Source organism: Cetorhinus maximus, chromosome 19, assembly GCF_964194155.1.
Source record: "Cetorhinus maximus chromosome 19, sCetMax3.hap1.1, whole genome shotgun sequence".
Classification (NCBI taxonomy): Eukaryota; Metazoa; Chordata; class Chondrichthyes; order Lamniformes; family Cetorhinidae; genus Cetorhinus; species Cetorhinus maximus.
In genome coordinates, this window is record NC_135897.1 from 11,454,956 (window position 1) to 11,477,013 (window position 22,058).

The following is a 22,058-nucleotide window of genomic DNA, read 5'->3' on the forward strand; positions in this document are numbered from 1 at the left end:
AGGTGAATGAGGGAGGTGCTGTGGAGAGTGAGGGCAGGAGGATGTCAAAGGCTGTTGAATATGGGGGAGGGACAGCGAGTGAGTGACAGTGGTTGGTAGGAGAGTGAATGAGGGATCAAGGGTGCGTGAGTCTTTGAAGGGCAGAGGGGGAGTGAGTGATGAAGAGGTAGGGACTGAAGAGGTGAGGGTGGGAGAGTGAGGAGCCTGGAAGAGGGAGTGACCTCGAGAGTGCTGAGTTAGAGGGGAGGGCATGGGGAGGACATCAGTTGAGATGATGGGGGAAGGAGATGGGCACAAGGGTGTGAGTGAGTGAGAGGTCGGGGGTGGTGATGGAAGGGGTATTGGTGAGGGGGCTGTGGAGAAGGATGGGGATGTCGGGAGTGACTGTGCGTGGTGACAGGGAGCAGAGTGGTCAGGCCGATGAATGCTAGGAAGGTGAAAATTTCCAAGGGAAATACAGTAACCATGTGGTGGTTGACAGTTGACAGGCGAGTGGAATCTGAAGAGTCTGGGGATGAAGAAGGACGGAAGAAGGGAACTATTGATGAGATGTCGCAGAATATAAGATTGAGGGGAACTGGAGGAAATGCATCAGGTACCAAACTTCTGCATTTTTACATTATATGGTGCATTTTCAAAAGTCCAGTGAGAAGCAATGGACTTATTTCATTTTGTGCAGTTCTCCAAATTTTCTGTTCCTGACCATGCCCCTCTCAACTGAGAGCGATTCGATCTATTTCCTAGCCCCTCAGTTCAACTCACTGCTAGGACTCTTGCCTAAGTTTTCTTCTGTTTGATGCTTTTCTTCTTCCTCCCTATGGGATTGTTGTCGTCTTTTGGTCATCCTGTTGCACCTTAAGTTGTCACCTCCTCCCTCTCCATTTGGTGGAGTGTGGGGGATTGGCCTCACTACCCTGTGACGCTCTGGCACACTGCCTCGTGACTCCCCACAAGGGCACCTTTACGTGGAGTAATACGTTGTTACTGCCTCCTTTCTCTCTTTTGCTTTTGCTTACATCCAGTGTTCTCCAACTTTATTTATGAGTGAGGGCAGAGGCAGCAGATTTCAATTTAGATTTCAATTGCTCCCCATCTTAAAATAGCTTAGAAACTAAAAGTAAGAAGCGGTAGATGCTGGAAATTTAAAACAATTAATAAAGCCAAAGATTTGATGGACATTTTTTAACTTTCTCAAATCGTACTGCTACCCTTAAAGGATTTCTGTCCGTACACCCCCAGGTCTCTTGCACCCTCTTTAAAATTGCACCGTGTAGTTTATTTTGACCCTCAGTATTCATTTCAAAATGTATTGCTTCATACTCCTCTGCATTAAATTTTACCTGCCATGTCTCTGTGCCCATTTCACCAGTCTATGTATCTCCTGAAGTCTGTTACTCCTCCTTGCTGTTTACTACATTTCCAAATTTCAAGACTTTGAAATTATCTCCTGTATACCCCAGTACCATCATTAACCCATGGGATTGTATACTTCCCTCTAGTCTTAAAAAAAATCAACCATTTACCTCCACTGTCTGCTTTCTGGCCCTTAGACCATTTCATTTTCACACAGCCACTGTCCCATGGGCTTCAAATATGCTAACAAATGTATTATGTGGCACTTTACCAAACACCTCTTGGAAGTCCATATGCAAAGCATCAACCTCACCACTCTTATCAACCCTCTCCATTACTTCATCAAAGAACACAATCAAGTTATCAAACATGATTTTCCTCCAACAAACCTGTGCTTGGTTTCGTTTATTAACTTATGATTTTCCAAGTGCCGAGTGGGGGACAATGGTAATGTTAACGGACTTGTAATTCAGATAGCCAGACTAATGCTTTGGAGACATGTGTTCACATCCCACCATGACAGCTGGGGGAATTCAAATTCAATTAATAAATCTGAGATTTAAAAAAAAGGTGGTAATAATGATCATGAAACTACTGGATTGTCCTTAAAACGCAACTGGTTCATTAATCAGGGAAGGAAATCTGCTACCCTTAGCCAGTCTGGTCTACCTGTGACTCCAGACTCTCAGAAATGTGGTGGTTCTTAACTGCAACCTGAAATGGCCTAGCAAGCCACTCAGTTTTATCAAACCGCTGCAGGGAAGGAAAAAAAACAGTCGGTAATATGAACTGCAGCAGTTCATGAAGGTGACTTGCCTCCACCTTTTCAAGAGAACTGGAGATGGTAAATTGATGGCTGACAGCATAAGATGAAAGGAGGTACAGTGAGAGAAATGGAAGGGCATGTATGAGACCAGAGAATTTATGTTCTTATGTCTCTCTTGCTCTGAAACAATGGAAGCATCGTGGGGTTAGTGTGGAGGTATTGGACCACTTTTATTGAGCTGGCAATGATTAAATAGCTCCTTTACTTTAGCACTCTTGTCTTGCAATGAGAAGGAACTGCAGCGATAGCAGTACACGTGTCCATGGGAAGAAGGTATAAGGTAGGGCTTGAAAGTTGAGGTCGAATTTGGAGGGGATGGTGGTACCAGAGACATGGTTTGACTAAAACACATTGCAGCCTGTCGATAATCTCCTTCTGGAATAATGTAGGTTCTTTTGGGGCTGTTGCCCTCCTGAAGCTACTCTTACAGAGCCACCTTGCTGCTTGATGTTCTCAGGGTTGCTTCAATTGCTTGTAAACTCCTTTCCCTTGGGCTCCATGGTTTGTACTCTCCCACTCTCTAAGCTTTCTCGGCAGTCCAGTTCCTACAAAAACAAACAAAGCCTACTGCAGAAACAAATGGGACAGAGAAAGGGGAGAGACACCAAAGAGAATCAGAGTATGGATAATGAGACAGGGAAGCAGGAGACCGGAGAAACTAGTGGGAGCAGAGAGTAGAGGAATTTGTAGAAAGGAATGGTAAACAGTACTGGAGAAAGAGGTGGTGAAACAAGTAGTTGGAATGAGAGGAGTGTTAATAAAGAGAGACTGTTTGGCAAATGGTGAGAGAGGATGAAAAGTAGAGACAAGAATATAATATAAGAAATATGAGCAGAAGTAGACCTTATGGTCCCTCGAGCCTGCTCCATTCAATCATGGCTGAAGTTCTGCTTCCAGTCCACTCTTTCTCCCCCCCACCTTAATTCCCTGAGACACCAAAAATATCTATCTCTCAGCCTTAAGTATACTTAATGATGGAGCATCCACAAGCTTCTGAGATAAAGAATTCCAAAGATTCACAACCCTTTGAGTGAAGGAATTTCTCCTCATCTCAGAAAATAATTAACCCTTATCCTGAGACTGTGAACCTGTGTACTAGATTCTGCAGCCAGAGCAAACAACCTGTCTACCCTGTCAAGCCTCTTCAGATTTGAGTCTCAAAAGCTGCAAATCTGGAATTTAAGGTGGAGAATATTGGAAACATCAATAGCGGGAAAGAGAATAAGTAGCTTGGAAAGCGAGTTGATGTGGTAAATGACTTGTACACCGCACAATAGATAACAGTTAAGACTTGAGAGAAAGAAAATGCAGGAATTAACAAAAATATGTAAATAGTGAGAAATTAACATTTTAAGATCCATGTGTGTTGGAAGCATGAGAGGTAAAGAAGCCAAGGTGGGGAGGGGTGGGGAAGCTGCAGTTGCATTTGTTTTCATTTCAAATCTGTTGCAAGATGAAACTGGACCAGCTAGTTGCAAGTAGATTAAAGGACCAGATCTGAACCATTGAATCAGGCACTCCATCATGTGCTGGCCTCTGGCAAAGGATATCTGACCCAAGTTTGCCTTTCTAATGTTCCTTAATAAACTTTTTGTAGAGAAAAGTGTAATTGTCTTTAATTTTGTACTTCAGTACAGAAATATTAATATTGATTAGGCTAATAAAATAAAATGTTAAATTCTATTTCAGGAGAGCCAGACACTCCAGTTGATATTGACACCATCATTTTAGATTCTGAAGCAGAAGTAAGTCACCTTTAAATGGAGCTTTGATACATTGAAGATTGTGATTGTACACAGCCTGGATTGTTGGGGTGCCTGGTTTAGTTACTTTGGCTCATGTTTTTCAAGAAGGATGCAATGATGGGTTGGTCATCTTCATGCATTTGCTGCTGTTGAGTGAAGCTATATTCCAATATTGACTATTCTCTGTCCTTGGAAACCCATTGAACTCTGGCAAGCACCCTCACATGGTTCCACCTCATGGCTGAATGTGAGCTCTTCTGGTTGATGTTTCTGTTCATTTTCCCACTTACAGCATCAAATCCTATTAGCTACAAATTAGCTACATCTATGGCAGTGGCAATGTGCTGTCTTGCTCATTAACTTGCTGTGCAGGTGAAGGCGTTAACATTTGTGGTTGAACACTTGTGGATCCCTGGAGAAGGGGATCCTGCCATTTGTGAATTGAAGTGGCTGTAATGCTATTATTTCACAAGCTAATTGGCTAGTTTCCCCATCCTATTAAAACAGTATTCGCACTGGGGAGTTGAACAACTATGGTGATTACTCAGAAGAACCTACACAGACATCAGTATTAGTTGACTGTAGCCAAGGCTCACAGTTTCCTAAAATGTCAGCAGGTGAGTCTTTCCCAATATTATCAAAGTTACTGTTGACGATTCACCTGCTGATATTCTCTGCACATGGCACTTTACCCAAGATCTTCCAAGTAGATCTTCATACCATTAGTCTCTACTGTGCTGTAGATCCTCAGGAAATCATCTCTATTACTAGCTTTAGTCTTTCATTAATCACATCTCCCTGGGGCGCACCTCACTCGTAATTCTGCTCAATGCATTAGGCAATCTGATTTAGCAATTCCTTATTTGTTGCTTACATGTACCAGAAGTGCATCAACCCTGCAGTCAGCTGGGTGTTTCCCAATACTTGGGCTGTATCAGGAGAGCAAGGTAGAGTAGGAGTTGAAAGCAAAATACTGCGGATGCTGGAAATCTGAAACAAAAATAGCTGGAAAAACTCTGGTCTGGCAGCATCTGCAAAGAGGAACACAGTTAATGTTTCGAGTCCGTATGACTCTTCATCACAACTAAGGAAATATAGAAATGAGGTGAAATATAAGCTGGTTGAGGGGGGTGGGACAGGTAGAGCTGGATAGAGGGCCAGTGATAGGTGGAGGCAAAGAAGAGATTGCCAAAGATGTCATAGACAAAAGGACAAAGGGGTGTTGACGGTGGTGATATTAGCTAAGGAATGTGCTAATGATGACATTAAGGGTAGAAAGCAGGATGAGCAAGGTACAGATAGCCCTAGTGGGGGTGGAGTGGGGGGAAGGGATCGAAATAGGCTAAAAGGTGGAGATAAAACAATAGATGGAAATGAATTTAAAAATAATGGAAATCGGTGGGGAAAGAAAAATATATTAAATTTTTAAATTATTGGAAAAAGGGGGTGGGGATGGAGGAGAGAGTTCATGATCTGAAGTTGTTGAACTCAGTGTCAAGTCCGGAAGGCTGTAAAGTGCCTAGTCGGAAGATGAGATGCTGTTCCCCCAGAGTAAGAGATGATCTGATTAGTCTGTCAAGTAGTGTACTCTATTCAGGTGAACTGGGTTGAGACTGGTGACCTTGAGCTCTTAGCTCTAAGGAGTAACTTTTGTTTATGATAAATGAAGCAGGATCTTATTGAGACTTTAAAATTTTAAAATCCACCAGATGCTATTTTGGATAGTCGCTCCTGAAATCAATAATACAATGTACAATATTGGTGCAATTCTTTTTTTTTTTGGAAAATTGTGTTCTAATTTCAAGTGTTGCTGGTAATAGCTTTCAGTTAAAGTACCTGTTTGTAGATGAGCTGGACTAAACTCAGTACTGAATATATCCTTGTCCTGTTCAGATTGTGGAAAAGTAACCAGCCCTTTTAAGAAAGAAAGATTTTCGTTTCTAGTGTCTCTCACGACCTTAGGACATCTCAGTGCTTTGTAACCAATGAAGTATTTTGAAATATTCTCTCTGATTGTAAGAAATGCTGCAGGCAGTTTGCACACAGCAAGGTCAAAGCAATGTGATAATGACCAGATAATCTGTGTTTAGTGATGTTGTTTGAGGGATCAGTTTTGGCCAGGGCATTTGGGGGTGGGGGGGGGGGGGGGTGGGGGAGGAGGGGGGTTGTTGGGGGGGGGAGAAAGGGTGGGCAACATCCCTGCTTTTTAAATAGTGCAGGTATAGTTTTTAAATCCACCCTGGAGGGTAAACAGGGCCTCGGTTTAGCAAATTACCCAAAATGAGACACGCCTGATGGTTTCCCAGTACTGCACCGGGGTGTCAGCCTAGATTTTGTGCTAGAATCCCTGGAGTGGAGCTTGAACCCACAACCTAACTCAGAGGAGAGTGCTACCCACCGAACCATAGCTGACTCACTTTCAGTGATGGTGACTTTCAGGTCTGGTTTTGTTTGGGTTACCAAACCAGAATGAAATGATAACTGTGTTTGTGCTCTTGCTACAGCCGCTCCCTCTGGTGAGCTGATGGTGCATCGCTCATTAAGGCAACCACTCCTTTTTAAAGGTTATTTTGGAATGAAAGGTTTATTGGGATTGTGGGGCCTTCATTGCTTATTGCATGTTGTAGGGCCTTGGCTTTGCATAACTGTAGTTGCTCATGTAAATCGTTGATTTTCAAAGTAATAATATGTGAAATGATTTGAGGTGCAATAAGTTGCCATATAAATACAAGCCTTTAATGTGTTCTCCCATTCTTATTGTACATTCCAAGTAAGCATCATGGGATGATAAATCTGAGGTTTTGTTCCCTTTAACACGGCTGATTATTTTATGCTTTTCTAGGATGTCGATCTCAACCACTGCAGAATTGGGAAAATAGAAGGATTTGATGTACTGAAGAAAGTGAAGGTAAGATCAACTGATATCTGAGGCATAATAGTTAATTCTTTTACCACCTCTGCACGCCTTAAGTATTTGATATTGCAGCATCTTGATAACTGGATGGTGCTTCCTGATGTGGTGGAAAAGACCCTCCTTGTAGATAGTAAAATTTCCTGTACAGATGTGATTTTCTCTAGTCCCTGTTTGATTACTTCTGTCACCTCTGTTCATTATATTCCCTTTCCCACGCAATCTCTGCCTTCCCTAGTCAATATTCCCTTCACATAGCAGTTCTTTCAGTGGAATGCATGAGGTTAGGCATTGGCATGTTGGGAATTTGCTTCCTGGCTGAGATTAGGAGTTTATTCTAATCACAGGAGCAACCCACATTCAAAACTCTAGTACATCAGAATGCCTGTATGTAGCTTTTTTTTTGTAACTAAAACATCTTAGCCACTTAATTCACCCCTTTCCCTGCCTCCTGCCAGGCACTTGGTGGAAGAATGAATCAGTTCTGTTTTGCCAACTGCTAGGTACTGTCGTTGACTTATGACAGTAAAGGGTTCCCTTTAGTCCTTCTGAAATAGAGTGAACTGCAGTCATGCTGATGTGGTGGTTCTTCACAGTATTACAACCAAGTCTGTTGGTGAGCAGGCTGCTTCTGAGACTAGCCCCATTGGATGATTGTCTACTTGTGGAGTTTATTACCATTCCATAGTGATCTGTTCTATTTGTGTATTTAGCTTTGAGATGACTGCAGAGAGGGTTGGAGATTTGAGATTATATAGCTGATTTAAAAAAAAAACTATATTGAATTGATTCCTTTATTGGTGATGTGAGGATAGTCCTTGAGCTGAATTTCTGTCTATTACTGTATTTTGCTGTGCGGTGAATCTTTCCGGGATGTTCGGACTCTCTGCCAACTTCTGACGGTTTCTATTAAACTCTTCTGGTTGAGATCAGCATTTAATTCTCTTGCTATGCTTTAGCATTCCTATAAAATGTGCATTTTGATGTGTTCAATTGACATCCTGTTTCACTATATGTATGTTGCACGTTACTGGTCCAGGAATGGGTTCCAAATTTGGATCTATTGCTGTCTGTTTTGTTTGAACAGGTCACCGCTCAGGAATGCTGATCTAAACTTTGATGGTTCAATAGCCAGAAGCTGAAGCCGACTTGAGCCCAAAAAAAAACCCACCCTGGAAAATTTTCCACGCAACAGGAATAAGGCGGAAATTTGATGTCCAATTCGAGTAATATATGCAAATCTTTCCCACCCAAAAGTATAAATAGTTACAAAATATGCTACATATCAAAACCCACATAGAATATAAAATTAATAATTGCAATTTGCTGTGGTGGTTTTGATTTTCAATGCAACTAAATTATTGATTGTAGGGACATAGTGAGCAGGAGTAAGCCATTCAGCCCTTTGAGCCTGCTCAGCCATTCAATTAGATCATGGCTGATTTTCCTCAACACCATTTTCCCACGCCATCTGCATATCTCTTGATGTCATTGCTATCTGTATCAACCTCGTCTCGAACATACTCAATGACTGAGCTTCCATGGCCATCTGGGTTAGAGAATTCAAAAAATTCACTACCCTCTATCAATGTTGGACATTTTGGAAAGTTAAGGATTGATAGAATTTCTTTGTATCCTAGAGCAACTGATTTTCCAAAATAAACAGGCTGACTGAGTGTTGTGAGAAAGTATAGCCTGTCTTTTGCTTTTAGTGTCTGCGTGTTATAGATGAAAAGCGCTTGGTGCAAGGAAATAAGTGTCGGTAATGAAATCAGCCACGATTAAAGTGTAACCTCAGTGATTCGGCAGAAAACATTGGTGGAGAGATCCATTAACTATAGTCTAGAAAGATAATGGTTATTAAAGCCTGTCTGTTGAAGAGGCTAAGAATAATAAAGTCAGGAAGTCCTAAGAGGAGTAATTTTGCAGTAAAGAACTACAGCTGTTTACATGAATAGTGCCTTGAGGATTCAGGAATAGGTACATCATGAGGTTTTTAACATATCTTTTATAAGGCAGAATATGGTTTTCAACAGTTCTTCAGAGGGCTTGAAAGATATAGAAACCAAAAATTTGCTCCCTATGTGTTTAATTAGGCTGATAACTCAAACTAGAAAAAATATAGAAAATGCTGAAAAAAAACTCAGCAGGCCTGACAGCATCTGTGGAGAGAGAAACAGAGTTGCCGTTTCGAGTCCATATGACCATGCTGTGAGCCCGACTGACTATCTCAAATTGGCTGTCAGCGTAATTCTGACGACCAGTTTAAGATTGTCAAGCTCGCAGTGTGGCATATTTGTGTGTACTCAAAGCTACATATGTTAATACAAAGCCCTGTTCTTTGCAGACAGAAAGAACATGTGCATACACTGCGTCTGTTTCAGCCAAACAAAAAAAGTGACAGCCATTCACTGACTCATTCCTCAGGGCAATGCCTTGACCAATCAGGGTCAATATGCCTGGTTTAAATTTCAAACAATGCTTGGCAGGTAACTGTCAGTCGCCATCACTGGTGCATTCTCCATGGAAACCCTACTTGCCATCTAATCAGCACTCTCTTCACAAACTCTATAAATTATTGTCTTCCCCTTATATTTGAATTCTTGCGAGTATCCTGATGAAAAGCGAAATGCTTAGACTTGTCTCTTTTTTTGAGCAATACTTTGTGTTAGTCCCAGCGTTGGTAAGACCATGAGCATATCCCCTGACTAAGTCTTAATCTACTTCTGGGATAGACTTATGTCAGTGTAAGTAGGCACACAATGTTATACTCTGCTGGCCATCAGCTACAGAACGCACCAATACCAGTGGAACTGCACATCATATCATTTAAGGATCTTCTATTCCTTGATTGCTCCATATTATGACATGCTGAATTGTCAGTAATAGCTGGTTTTTAAGATACTAACTATTTAACAGTCACTGGCAAATCAGAAACCATACTAGATTTAGATGTAGCTATGAGTCAGACACTTGATATTTTCATTGCACTATAGAAAGTATTGGGCAATCAAGGTAAAGACTTGTGCAGCATTGAATTTCTTCCACCAGGATGTCACTAGTGTAATTAGTAAATCCTTTAATTACTTAATAAACTCAACTTTCACTGTGGGCTGTCTTTTTTTCTCCCTTTTGATGTTTTATTTAAACTTTGATCCAGGTGCAGTGATGTGATCTGGTATGTAGTAAAATTATTACAAGTATAATTTTGTTACTTGGTAGTTTAATACTTGGAATGCACTCCTTACAAGTCCATCCTGGTCTCTGGGTTTATTCTAGGTGCTGTGTCTTCGTCAGAACCTTATCAAGACCATTGAGAACCTTGAGCATCTGATAACACTCCGAGAGTTAGATCTGTATGACAACCAGATCAATCAATTAGAAAATCTCCAGACATTGAAGGACCTTGAGTAAGTATTAAAATAATTCAATCCATTCCTTTAGTGGCGACCAGAACTGGATGCAGTATTCTAGTTCTGGCCTAACCAGAGCTTTATAAAGGTTCTGTATAGCTTCCCTGCTTTTGTACTCCATACCTCTCTTTATGAAGCCCAAGATCCCATATGCTTTGCTAATTACTCTCTCAATATGTCCTGCCACCTTCAAAGATCGACACCCCCAGCTCCCTCTGTTCCTGCACACTCTTTAGAACTGTGCAATTAAGCCTACATTGCCTCTTCCTACCCCTTCTACCAAAGTGCATCACTTTACACTTCTCTATATTAAATTCCAATTGCCACTTGTCTGCCCATTCTACTAGCTTATGTCCTGTGGTATTGGTGTTACTTACTGTTTCATACTGTTTGTCAAACTTCCAAGTTTGGTACCATTGGCAAATTTTAAATTCTAGAGCACACTGAAGGCCTGTAGTTACAGAAACTGCTATAATTTCTCCTTTGTTAGCTTGTAGCTGTGAACTGCCCATTATTCCATAAATATACATTGGACTCCTTGTAATGGGTGACATTTCCGGGGGCTGGCCCTACATCGACGCCCAAGTGCAGCACAGATCCCAGGTATTGATGGAAGCATAATCAGATTTCACAAAAGGGATCAGCAGTTAAAAAGCTTTTATTTGGATAGGAAAAAACCTAAATTTTCATGCAGTCTCATCATTTGCCTCGCTCCGTTGCTTTTCTTAACCTGGTTCAGTATTTCACCTGGAAGCTCTGCGTGCTGCAGAGATTGATGCCTTCATTTTTCTGTCGAACTGAAGTGATTTCCTGGTATCCTTTGCTTCAATACAGGATTTTGGATCTCTCTTTTAATGTTGTGCGGAAAATTGAGGCTCTTGAGTCACTCACCAAGCTAAAGAAGCTGTTCTTCGTGAACAACAAAATCACAAAAATCGAAAATGTTGGTCACCTGGATCAGCTGGAGATGTTGGAGCTCGGCTCAAATCGCATCCGGGTAAGTACATGCCGGAATGGCCACTAGAACAGTCCAAATCTCAGTGGGGCTTAGCCTTAAGGCAACATGGCTTAAATAACTAATGGAACTCTGGCATTGCACAAGATGTACACCAGGTAATTAACAGTGTACTATTCTGCTCTGTCCTTGTGATGGTGCTCTTACAATGATATTGGAAAAGGAGTTTGGGATTTTGACCCATTGATAATGATGATATGAAATGATATACATCGAATTCAGGATGGTTGCCTTGGAGGGGAACTGAAGTAATTTGTGTTGCCATGATATTGCTGCTCTTGTCCCTCTGTGCTAGAATCATGTTGTTGTTTAATCGTTTGCAGAGTTCCTTCACTTTATCCTGTAGTGCATGCTGCAGTTACATTGTACTGATGGTGGAAATAGTGTGTTGAACTAAGTGGCAAGATGCTAGTCCAATGGGCTAATTTGCCCTGGGTGGTGTCGAGCTTCTCTAATGTTGTTGCAGGTGTACACAGGTGAACCATTGAGTGGTTCGTTCCACTCCTGATGAGCTTTGTATTTAGTAGAGAGACTTTGCTCAGTTAGAAAGTGTGTGACTCATTACAGAGCACTTGTAGCAGTGGTGACCAAGCTGATGTAGTTAAAACTTCTGATCAAGGATAATCTGCATGTTGGTGCTACTGACATCAAGAAGAGCTTTTTCTTGTTGGGTTTGGCCATTCCCCAACACTAACATGTGGAGTGAATGTTACCTGGCATTTATCAACTCAGAACTGGTCATTGTCCAGATCCTGCTGAAGGCTGGCTTGGGCAGCTTAGAGGGGTTGAGACTGGAGTTGCATGTAAATTATCAGTGAACAGCTTTGCTTCTGACCCTAATGGAGGGAAGATCATTGACAATTCATCAGATTGATTAGCCGAGGATAGTTTCCAGAGGAATTCCTGCAGTGATGTCTTGTTGTTGTGATGATTGGCCGCAGGAGACCTGCTAAAGCTGGCTACAATTAGACTTATCCACAAAAGAATTGGAATTTATTGTAAAACATGACCAGGTGGACTTCTGATAATGATGTGACTCAATGTAGTGTTCTACTGATTGCCATCCATTGCTTGATTTGTGCCAAGTTACCTGATCTTGGGTTGAGGGGGAATTGGTAGAAGGTTTGGATACTACCATTTTTGACCCTGGAATGGGAAGAGTAAAACTAGAAAGGGTTCCCGCTCCTAATCACTGGTGTCCCTGATGAAAAGGAATGTTCTTCCTGCCCTGCCTCCTCTTTTTTTGAGGGAGGGGCCCTCAGTGGACCTACTTAAATTAACATGGAAAGTGGCTGTTTGCAGAATATACTGGATGATTGTGGAACTATTCTGTAGCCTCCGAGAAAAAGGGAAGTGAATTTGTCTCAAGAACTTTCATAAGAAATTTCTAAATCCTATCCACTTTCCGGTGGTTTGATTTGAAGTTACTTAACAGCGTCCCATTGGTATTGAGCGCTGCTTTTGTTTGTGGTAATGGTATGTGTGGATTTAATTTCTTAGCTGTTGAAATGACTCAATATCTGTGCACAGATTTGACCTTTAAATATGCTGCTACTTGCTGGAGTGTAAATCGAGATGATGGTGTGGAGGAAGGTAAATGTGTTGGTGTGCTCCATTAACACCAGATTGTTCCAGTCACGTTTTCCAGAGACTGAGTGTGCTAGGCAGGAGAGGGAGATCGTATTTGGTTTTGATTGCAAGGAGGATGGCTTTCAGAGAAGGATCACTAGGCTGATTCCTGGGATGAAGAGATTGTCTTATGAGGAAAGATTGAGCAGGTTGGGCCTATACTCATTGGAGTTTAGAAGAATGAGCAATGATCTTACTGAAACATATAAGATTCTGATGGGACTTGATAGGGTAGATGTTGAGAAGATGTTTTCCCTCAGGAAATCTAGAACTAGAAGGCACAGTTTCAGAATGAGTGGTTTCCCATTTAAGACAGAGATGAGGATGAATTTCTTCTGAGGGTCATTAGTCTTTGGAATTCTGTATCCCAGAGAGCAGTGAAGGCTGAGTCATGAATATATATTCAAGGCTGAGTTAGAGTTTTGATCTGCAACGGAGTTGAGGATTAGGGGGGCAGGCAGAAAAGTGGATTTGAGGCCATTAATCAGATCAGCCATGATCTTATTGAATGGCCAAGCAGACTCAAGGTGCCAAATGGCCTACTCCTCCTCTTGTGTTCTTGTATTGTGTTCTATTCACAGATTCATATTGATGGGGCAGAGGGAGGTGGTTGTAATTTTTAATCATTTAAAAATTTTTTTAACAGGTTATAGAAAATATTGAAAATTTGAAGAAACTCGGCAGTTTGTTTTTGGGTAAAAACAAAATCACCAAATTACAGAACTTGGATGGGCTGACGAATCTCACTGTCCTCAGTATACAGGTAATCTCTGAACCCGAGCATGTGGATACTCGCCACCCAATACATTTAAACAGTTGTTTCTTTGAAATCCAGCCACTCTGCAAAGCAGGTCATTACTCCAGGCTATAAGGAATGATTAGCGAGCTTGGTTTCTTATTCGGACTCATTGGGTTCTTTTCATTTAACTGTTAAGTAACCTTGTAAGGCAGTGGTACAATAAGTGGAATGATCCTAGCTGGGCAAGCCAAGCAGTAGGAAGTTTAGCAGTGGTGTGTGCTAGGAAGTGTCGTACTTTTATCTGCACAACCTCTTGCAGTGCCCCTATGCACACTTGATGGTGGTGGGAAAATGTGATGTTTTAATCTGCACCTAAATTTTCTGGGATCAAGTAGATGGGGAATAACCATATGATGTGAAAGTGTGGCATTCACGTTGAACAGAAAATAATTGTTTGGAAATCTTAGGAGAAACCCATTGATGGGTTTGTGCCTGTCTGACAGAGTTAAATAAAATTTCAGTGACTAACCTGTTACTGACTGTTAATGCATCTGCATTGGTGGTTGGTTCTGATGCAGTGTGACCTTTCCTTGCAGAGTAATCGGCTGACAAAGATAGAAGGGATGCAAAGCCTGGTCAATCTGCAGGAGCTTTACCTGAGTCACAATGGCATCGAGGTGATTGAAGGTTTGGAGAACAATGTGAGTCACTGTTGCAACATGTTCACATCGGAGCACAGGTTAACACTTACTCATATAACAAGGGTGGAACAGAAGGATTCTAACTCTTTAGTAAGAAACTAGGCAGTGCATCGCGTTATCATACAGTTCTTCATCTCTACTTCCTAGATAACTAAGGATGTTAATATACATACTGGCGTTTTGCAGAGTGGAGTGCAAAGTGTAGTCTCCAGGTGACGTAGGCTTTGAATGAAAGATAAAATGAACCTGCATTTCTATAGCACCTTTCATGTACTTGGGACCTCCTAAGGTCTTCACAGTCAATGAAGTTCTTCTAGTGTAGCTGCTAATGTAGGAAACAGCCGATTTGCACATAGTGAGGTCCCACCAACAGCATAGAAATGAATGACCATAATCATTTTTTGGATGTTAATGTTGACCAGAACACACGACTCTTGATCTTCCAGTAATGCTGTGGGATCTTTTACACTCAACAGAGGCGGCAGACAGGTTTAACATTTTATCCAAAGATAGCACCACTTACTGCACTAAATTGTTAACCTGGGGTTATGTACTGAACACACTGACTTAGGTGAGGGTGTTCCAACTGAGCCAAGGCTAACAGTTGTAAAGGACTTTTTGACCTAGGCTGCATGACAATTTTGTCTTGATCTTAAAACCAAACATTCTGTCTTTACTCTTGTATTTCCATTATAAAATTCACTATTCAGCCTATGTAAACATTAAGCTGCAATTGCATTTATTAATCCAGAGCTGTAACACCTTTCAGGTGGGGGAGAGAATTTATTAAAAATACCTTCAGATGTGGCCTTCACTGGCCCGGCTAGCATTAATTGCCCATTAGATGGTGTTACATGGAAGGAGGTAATTACGGCCTGATAACTTTACACAGGCAGTTTCCTTTATAAATGTCAATGTTGGAATTTATAGTAGCAGGACAAAAATGGCCTGAGGAATGACTGACCAGTGAGGTAGGAACACCGCTGGGAAACCAGGAGGCATGTGGTGAGTGGGGGAGGGGAGCAGCAGTTTGGAGTATGACTGAGCAGTTGGCAGGGTAGCCTGTGATGCTTGAGAGCTGACCTGCTGTTGACTGGGGGGGCGCTGTGGGGACTGGTGATAACAGGAGTCATGAAGGTAGCAAATGCAGTGTTTCAAACAAAAGCAAATAAATCTGTTAAAACCTGCAGTGGTACAAGAATATATTCGGTCAATTGAAACAGCAAATTTAAAGACTCAAGTGTGAAGATCCAACATGATGTTGAGCTGGGAGAAAACATTCACACAGTTGCTTCTCAGCCACCAATATTAGAAATTTGTTACTGAGAGGTTAAAATGGCAGTTGAGAAAAAATTCAGCAATGTTTTGACCAAATTAATGGGAGCCTAAAAGCCTTCTCGGTAAAATACATTATAACTGAAATAGCAGCTAGCAGGCGTCAGACTGTGTGACACCTTTAATATTGAAAATGTCTTTCACAGCATAACTGATGGGAGCAGCAGGTACTTCATTTTTCAGTAGCGTACATGCCCTTTGTACCAAATTTGATGTGTAAATCTAATAATATAGACTACTGCAGAGGTACAGTGACTAAATGTACTGTGTTCAGCAGTGCTGTGTGGATCTGTAAGATCGTCCATTGAATCCCTTGGTACATGGTTCAGATAATCTCCTATACCAAGTGAATGAATTTCCTTCCTTTCTTCCCCTGTAATCCCGCATGAAGCTCCCCTAGTGATCTCAATCCAGCTAACGGGTGTAATCCCACATAAAGCAGTTTACAAATATTTGCTAGGTAGTGCAGAACTTGAGTGTTGCTGAAAAAAGGCACATGTTGTCAAAGCTTTTGGTCTTGCACTCATCAGGACGATTCTCAAGAATGCCAAATATGTAAAGGGAACAACAACTTATAATACGTGAGAAGAGAGTACTAATTGGTAGAGACATTGCGATGGAGAGAGCACTAGTTAACTGATGACTGACAGTTATCTGTCAAGCTTTATTTAAAAAGTACCTGGTTTGAATTTAAACAAAGCTTGACAGTCAACAGTTGGTCATCAGTTAACTGGTGCACGCTCCATCGCAATGCCTCAACCAATCAGAATCCACTTGCCAACAATCAGCACTCTCTTCTCATGAAGTATAAATTGTTGTTCCCTTTACATATTTGGTATTCCTGCAAATTGTCCTGATAAGTGCAAGACCAAAAGCTTTGACAACATTTTTTTTCAGCAATACATAATACAGCAGTTTACGATTCAGCACTAAAATGTCATTTTAGAGATGTGCACTTGTAGCTCCTCTGATATTAGGTGGGCACATTCCCAGAGTAGTTTTATTCAGGACCAGTTTCATACCTGACTAGGGATCATCTGTTTCAGACACTAGATGCAAAAAGGGGAAAGTTCTTTCACTCTCCACTAGGAAAACACGTATTTCTAAAGAGGTCTAACAGTATTCCATAATATTTACGGTGCAGAAACAGGCCTTGTGGCCCCAACAGGTCTCTGCTCGTATTTATCCTCCATATAGGCCTCCTCCCACCCTACTTCATCTAACCCCATTGTAGTTTTAAGTCTGGTTTGTGGAGGAAAGTGATTTTTTTTCAATATCTCTACCATCCAAAATGGTCTACAATTGAGAGTTGGGCTTGATAGAGAAGGTTCAGTGGGGAATTGGAAGAAGCAAATAAGAGAAACAAAATGAGAGTATGAGAAGATACTGGCAGCAAACATAAAAAGAAATCCAAGAGTCTTCTGTAGGCATATAAATAGTAGAACGAGTGGGGCCAATCAGGAACCAAAAGGGGATTCACTCATGGAAGTGGGGTAAGGCTGAAGTACTAAAATGAATACTTTGTATCTGTCTTTATCAAGGAAGATGATGCTACCCAGTCATGGTGAAAGAAGAGGTAATTCAGACACTTTATTGGTATAAAATTGGTTAAGAACAAGTATTGGGTAGGTTGACTGTACTGAAGTTCAGAAGGCTCCAGGACCAGATGTGAGGCATTCAAGAATACTGAGGAAAGTGAGACACTGGCCATAACCTTCCAATCCTCCTTAGATCCAGAGGACTGGAGAATTGCCAATGTTACGGCCTTGTTCAAAACATGGTGCAAAGATAAGCCCGGCAACTATAGGCCAGTCATTTAACTTCGGTGGCAGGGAAGCTTTTAGAAACTGTGATCTGAGACAAAATTAATAGCCACTTGGTTAAATCTGGGTTAATTAACGAAAGTCAGCATGGATTTAAGGGCAAATCATGTTGGACTGACTTGGAGTTTTTTGAGCAGGTGACAGAGAGGGCTGATGAGGGTATTGCCATTGATGTGGTGTACATGGACTTCCAAAGGGCATTTGATAAAGTGCCGCACAACAGATTTGCGAGCAAAGTTAGAGCTCCTGGATGGTGAATGACTTGGGAGGAGAACTTCCCACAACCACTACCATCTTAAAGGTCAAGGGCAGCAGATAGATGGGGACACCACCACCTGGAAGTTCTCCTCCAAGTCACTCCCCATCCTGACTTGGAAATATATCCCAGTTCCTTCACTGTTGCTGGGTCAGAATCCTGGAACTCCCTTCCTAACAGCACTGTGGGTGTACCTACACCACATGGACTGCAGCGGTTCAAGAAGGCAGCTCACCACCACTTTCTCAAGGGCAATCATGGATGGGCAATAAATGCTGGCCCAGCCAGCGAAGCCTACATCCTGTGAATGAATAAAACAAAAAGGTACAGTAGCAACAATAATACGGAATTGGCCAAGTGAAAGGATGTTTATAATGGAGTCCCCCTGGGATTGGTGTTAGGATCCCTGCTCTTCCTAATCTATATCAAAGACCTAGACTTTGGTATACAGGGCAGAATTTCAAAATTTGCAGACAACACAATTTGGAAGTATTATGTTTTGTGGGGAGGATAATGTTAAACTTCAAAAGAACATAGGTTGGTGGAAATGGGTAGGCAAGTGGCAGATGAAATTTAATGCAGAGAAGTGATTCTTTTGGTAGGAAGAATGGGAAGAGACAATATAAAATAAAGGGTACGATTCTGAAGTGAGTGCTGGAGCAGAGGGACCTTGAGGTATACGTGCACAAATCATTGAAGGTGGCAGGACAGATTAAGAGAGTAGTTAATAAAGTTTGCAGGATGCCAGGCTTTCTGAATAGGGACATAGAGCCAAAAAAAAAGGATGTTATGATGAACCTGTAAAAATCACTGGTTCAGCCTCAACTAGATTATTGCATTCAGTTCTGAGCACCACACTTTGGGAAGGATGAAAAGGCATTAGAGAGGGTGCAGAAAAGGTTCATGAGAATGGTTCCAGAGATGAGGAACTTCAGTTTGTAGATAGATTAGAGAAGCTAGGGCTGTTCTCCTTGGAGAAGAGAAGGTTGACAGGAGATTTGATGGAGAAAAGTGTTCCTGTTGGTAGAAGGATTGAGAACCAGAGCGCACAGATTAAGGCAAATGAGGCAATGGCGACATGAGGAAAACCACCTTTATGCTTCGAGTGGTTAAGATCTGGGATACACTGCCAGAGAGTATGGTGGAGGCAGATTCAATCGTCACTTTCAAAAGAGAATTGCATCATTATCTGAAAAGGAAATATTTGCAGGCCTTCAGGGAAAAATCAGGGAAGTGGCACTAGGTGAATCGCTCAGAGATCCAGCACAGACATGACAGGCCGAAAGGCCTCCTTTGGTCCTCTAACAATTGTATGGTAACCTTTTGAGGTTTAGGGTCAAGATGACAAATCTGGTGATGGGAATTTGCAACCACCCCTCGGTGGTAGATTGATATCTAAACTGGATAGGTCCACTCTGAAAGCGCTGTGGGTTGACCAACCCACAGGGCTCACTGTTGGGACTTGGAGGAGTAGGTCTGTCACTGAGACTCTTCCTGCTCAATTCCAGATAAGCCTGCAAGCTCCAGTGCCCTTATATGGTAACTGGCTAAACATTCCAGTATCTTTGTGCATATCTGGGGATCTGTAAGCCTCAGCTCTGACATCATGAGCCTAAGCTTTCTGAATTTTGGTAAATGTGGTGTCATTCCATGGGGAGAGCGGAAACACTCCATATCAAGAGAAAGTTCTCAATGAGTTGGCTTTTCAGCAGCTTGGTTTTCAGGCCCCATGGTGATGGATTTTAAATTAATGGCTCCACTCTCTACTTGTGTCAGCACACGCTAATGTGACTGCATCTGGTTTTCATAGTATCTGTTGTGCAAAGCTTATTACTGTAGACTGCATGTACATCTCAACCATGTTGCCTAGTTTCATGTCTGTGTCTGTTCCAGAAAAAGTTAACAACATTGGATATAGCAACCAATAGGATCAAGAAGATTGAAAATATCAGTCACCTGACAGAACTTCAGGAATTTTGGGTAGGTTTATTTGAACAAGTGTCTAATAAGCATTCCAATAGTCAAGGGCATCCCCCGCCTCCCTGCCGCCCAAGATTAATAAATTAATTTCTGTTTCAGAGGAACAGGTTTCTTGTTGAAATTGGCTTGCATGTAATGGGCACCATTTTATACAGAAAGATTGACCTAAGGCTCAGTTGTACATGATATGCAATATTTGTAGTACACTGTTTTAGGCACCTGTTAGGAAATAACTGCAACACCCAGATGTGGGTTATATGAAGATGTTCTTTTTATGGAAAAGAAATTGCAGTAATTCGGCTTAGCTGGGAGTAGGGCCGTGAGCGTAACTTAGTCCCAGTTAAAAACGCCATTCAAGTGGGGATAAATTAAAATATATTTACATCACTTTAGAGTAGGCGATGTAAGCAATTCTCTGCCAAGAACAGCAACTTGTATTTAAATAATTAATGTTAAAAAAAATTCAGATTCCTTAATTAGATGAGATGGGGATAAAAAGAGTAAAATTAAGAGGTGACTGAAAACTTGCTCAATTTATAGGTTTTCAAATGGACAATGGGCCAAATGGCCACTTCTGTACTGTATGATTCATTGTTGAGGGTCTTAAAGGAGACAACAGGAGTGGAGAGGCCTACAGTTTTGGGAATGTATTTTAATGGTTGCTGAAGTGTTTGACACTAAAAGTGAAGTGAAAGAACAATGGGAGGATAAAATTGTATTGGAGGGGATGTAAGACTGGAGGAGATTGTAGAGATGGTGGAGCAAGGTCAGGGAGGGGTTTGATGAGAAGGAATTTAATATTTTGACCACAGTTCCCTTTTCTCCAGTGAGAAGATGGCTAATGAATGAGAGGGACTTATGCAGGACAGGATATGGGTGGCTTTGTTCTGGACAAGTTGGAGTTAGTGGAGCATAGAAAGCCAGCAAGGAGTGCAAAGGAATATTCGAACCCAAGGGCAATAAAAGCGCGGAGGTAAGCATTTTGGTGGCTGCAGAGCTCTGGCAGGCAGTGTTGTATGTGTCTTGCTGCTAGGTGCAAGCTCTGGGTCAAACGGGCTGTCAAGGTTTCAGCCCGAGTGAATGGTTTGAAAGAAAGATGGGTTCTTTGGTGAGTGAGCAGAGTTTATGATAGGAGCTGAATGATTCTTGTCCAAAGGGGGAAGTTGATGTTTATTCAGACAGGCAGCCTTGCAACATAGCTTTTTGTGGAGCTGAAAGAGATGGTGGGATAGTAGAGCTGAATATTATTGATTGTATGTGTGGAGTCTGTGGATGTCGTATTAGTGTGGGGCAGCATATCGTTAAGAGAGAGCCCACCCAGATCTTTGGAGTTCTTAAATGTCCACGTGAGGGCAGAAAGAGAATCCATTGCTGGGAATGTTCAGCTATATTCCAACAGGACAAATCTACTGAGGTAAGAATGAGTAATGTACAAGTCAATCATGGTGGACATTATTCATTGATCTGGTCAGCACTGTTGATGAGTAGGGAGGAAGCCAGACTAGAGGGATTTGAACAGTAACTTTTGGACCTGGAGCTGGCAAGCAAAGAGATTGGCGAGTAGTTGGGAGAGGATGGATGGTTCATGGAAGGTGGTTATAAGAGGGAGGGAGGGAGGCAGTGCCTGAGGAAAGGGAGACATTACTTCAGCTGAAGATTTAACACAGGCACATGGGTCTCATGGCTCCCTTCTGTGATCATTTCAAATTCAAGAGGAAGGAAGGATTATTTTATATTGAATCCTTATATTGTTCAGGAAACAAGCTACGTTAGCTGCTGCTTTGAGATTGTCTGTCTGCTTTGGGTTTGAAAAGTTCTCCCTTGAATTTTCAGATGAATGATAATTTAATCGAGCACTGGAGTGACCTTGATGAGCTAAAGAATGCCAAAGATCTACAGACGGTGTATCTTGAGGGTAACCCGCTGCAAAAGGACCCACATTATCGGCGGAAAGTAATCTTGTCCCTCCCCTCTGTGCGACAGATCGACGCAACCTTTATCCGATTCTGAACGGGGAGCAGCTCCTCCATCACTGACTCATTTGGAGGAGGCTCCATGTGTTTTACTTGACTGAGGCTCTTAAAGTATTTGATAAAAGCACTAAATTATAGCTAAATAATCCGATGCATGATTTTGTTATTGACTCCTGTCTGATGAACATGCTCCTGTGTTTTGGTTGGTTCATCTTGTATGCTGCAGCCTTGCACAGTTTCTAAGGTGACCCAGAACTTGATCCTTCGCTTGTGAGGAGAAAATGAGTATGTTTGGTTTTCTTTTTGTAAGGAATGAACATTAAAAGCACTGAAATGCATGGACTTTACCCATTGTGCGG

General features: G+C 41.7%; 1 protein-coding gene across 1 annotated transcript; it reads left to right on the plus strand.

The window, feature by feature from the left end:
* Positions 1-460: 460 nt before the first annotated feature.
* On the plus strand, positions 461-22,046 carry ppp1r7 (protein phosphatase 1, regulatory (inhibitor) subunit 7). The gene is made up of 9 exons (XM_078563495.1): positions 461-595; positions 3,869-3,924; positions 6,767-6,832; positions 10,115-10,245; positions 11,083-11,245; positions 13,539-13,655; positions 14,228-14,332; positions 19,640-19,726; positions 21,560-22,046. The coding sequence occupies exons 1-9, from the start codon at positions 466-468 to the stop codon at positions 21,734-21,736; spliced, it is 1,032 nt and encodes a 343-aa protein (XP_078419621.1). The 5' UTR covers positions 461-465; the 3' UTR covers positions 21,737-22,046.
* Positions 22,047-22,058: the final 12 nt, after the last annotated feature.

Coding starts and splice junctions, on each gene's coding strand:
- ppp1r7 (XM_078563495.1), top strand. CDS start 466: ATGTGGTGGTTGACAGTTGACAGGCGAGTGGAATCTGAAGAGTCTGGG. Junction 3,925..6,766: donor TTTTAGATTCTGAAGCAGAA/GTAAGTCACCTT, acceptor ATGCTTTTCTAG/GATGTCGATCTCAACCACTG. Junction 14,333..19,639: donor TTGAAGGTTTGGAGAACAAT/GTGAGTCACTGT, acceptor TGTCTGTTCCAG/AAAAAGTTAACAACATTGGA.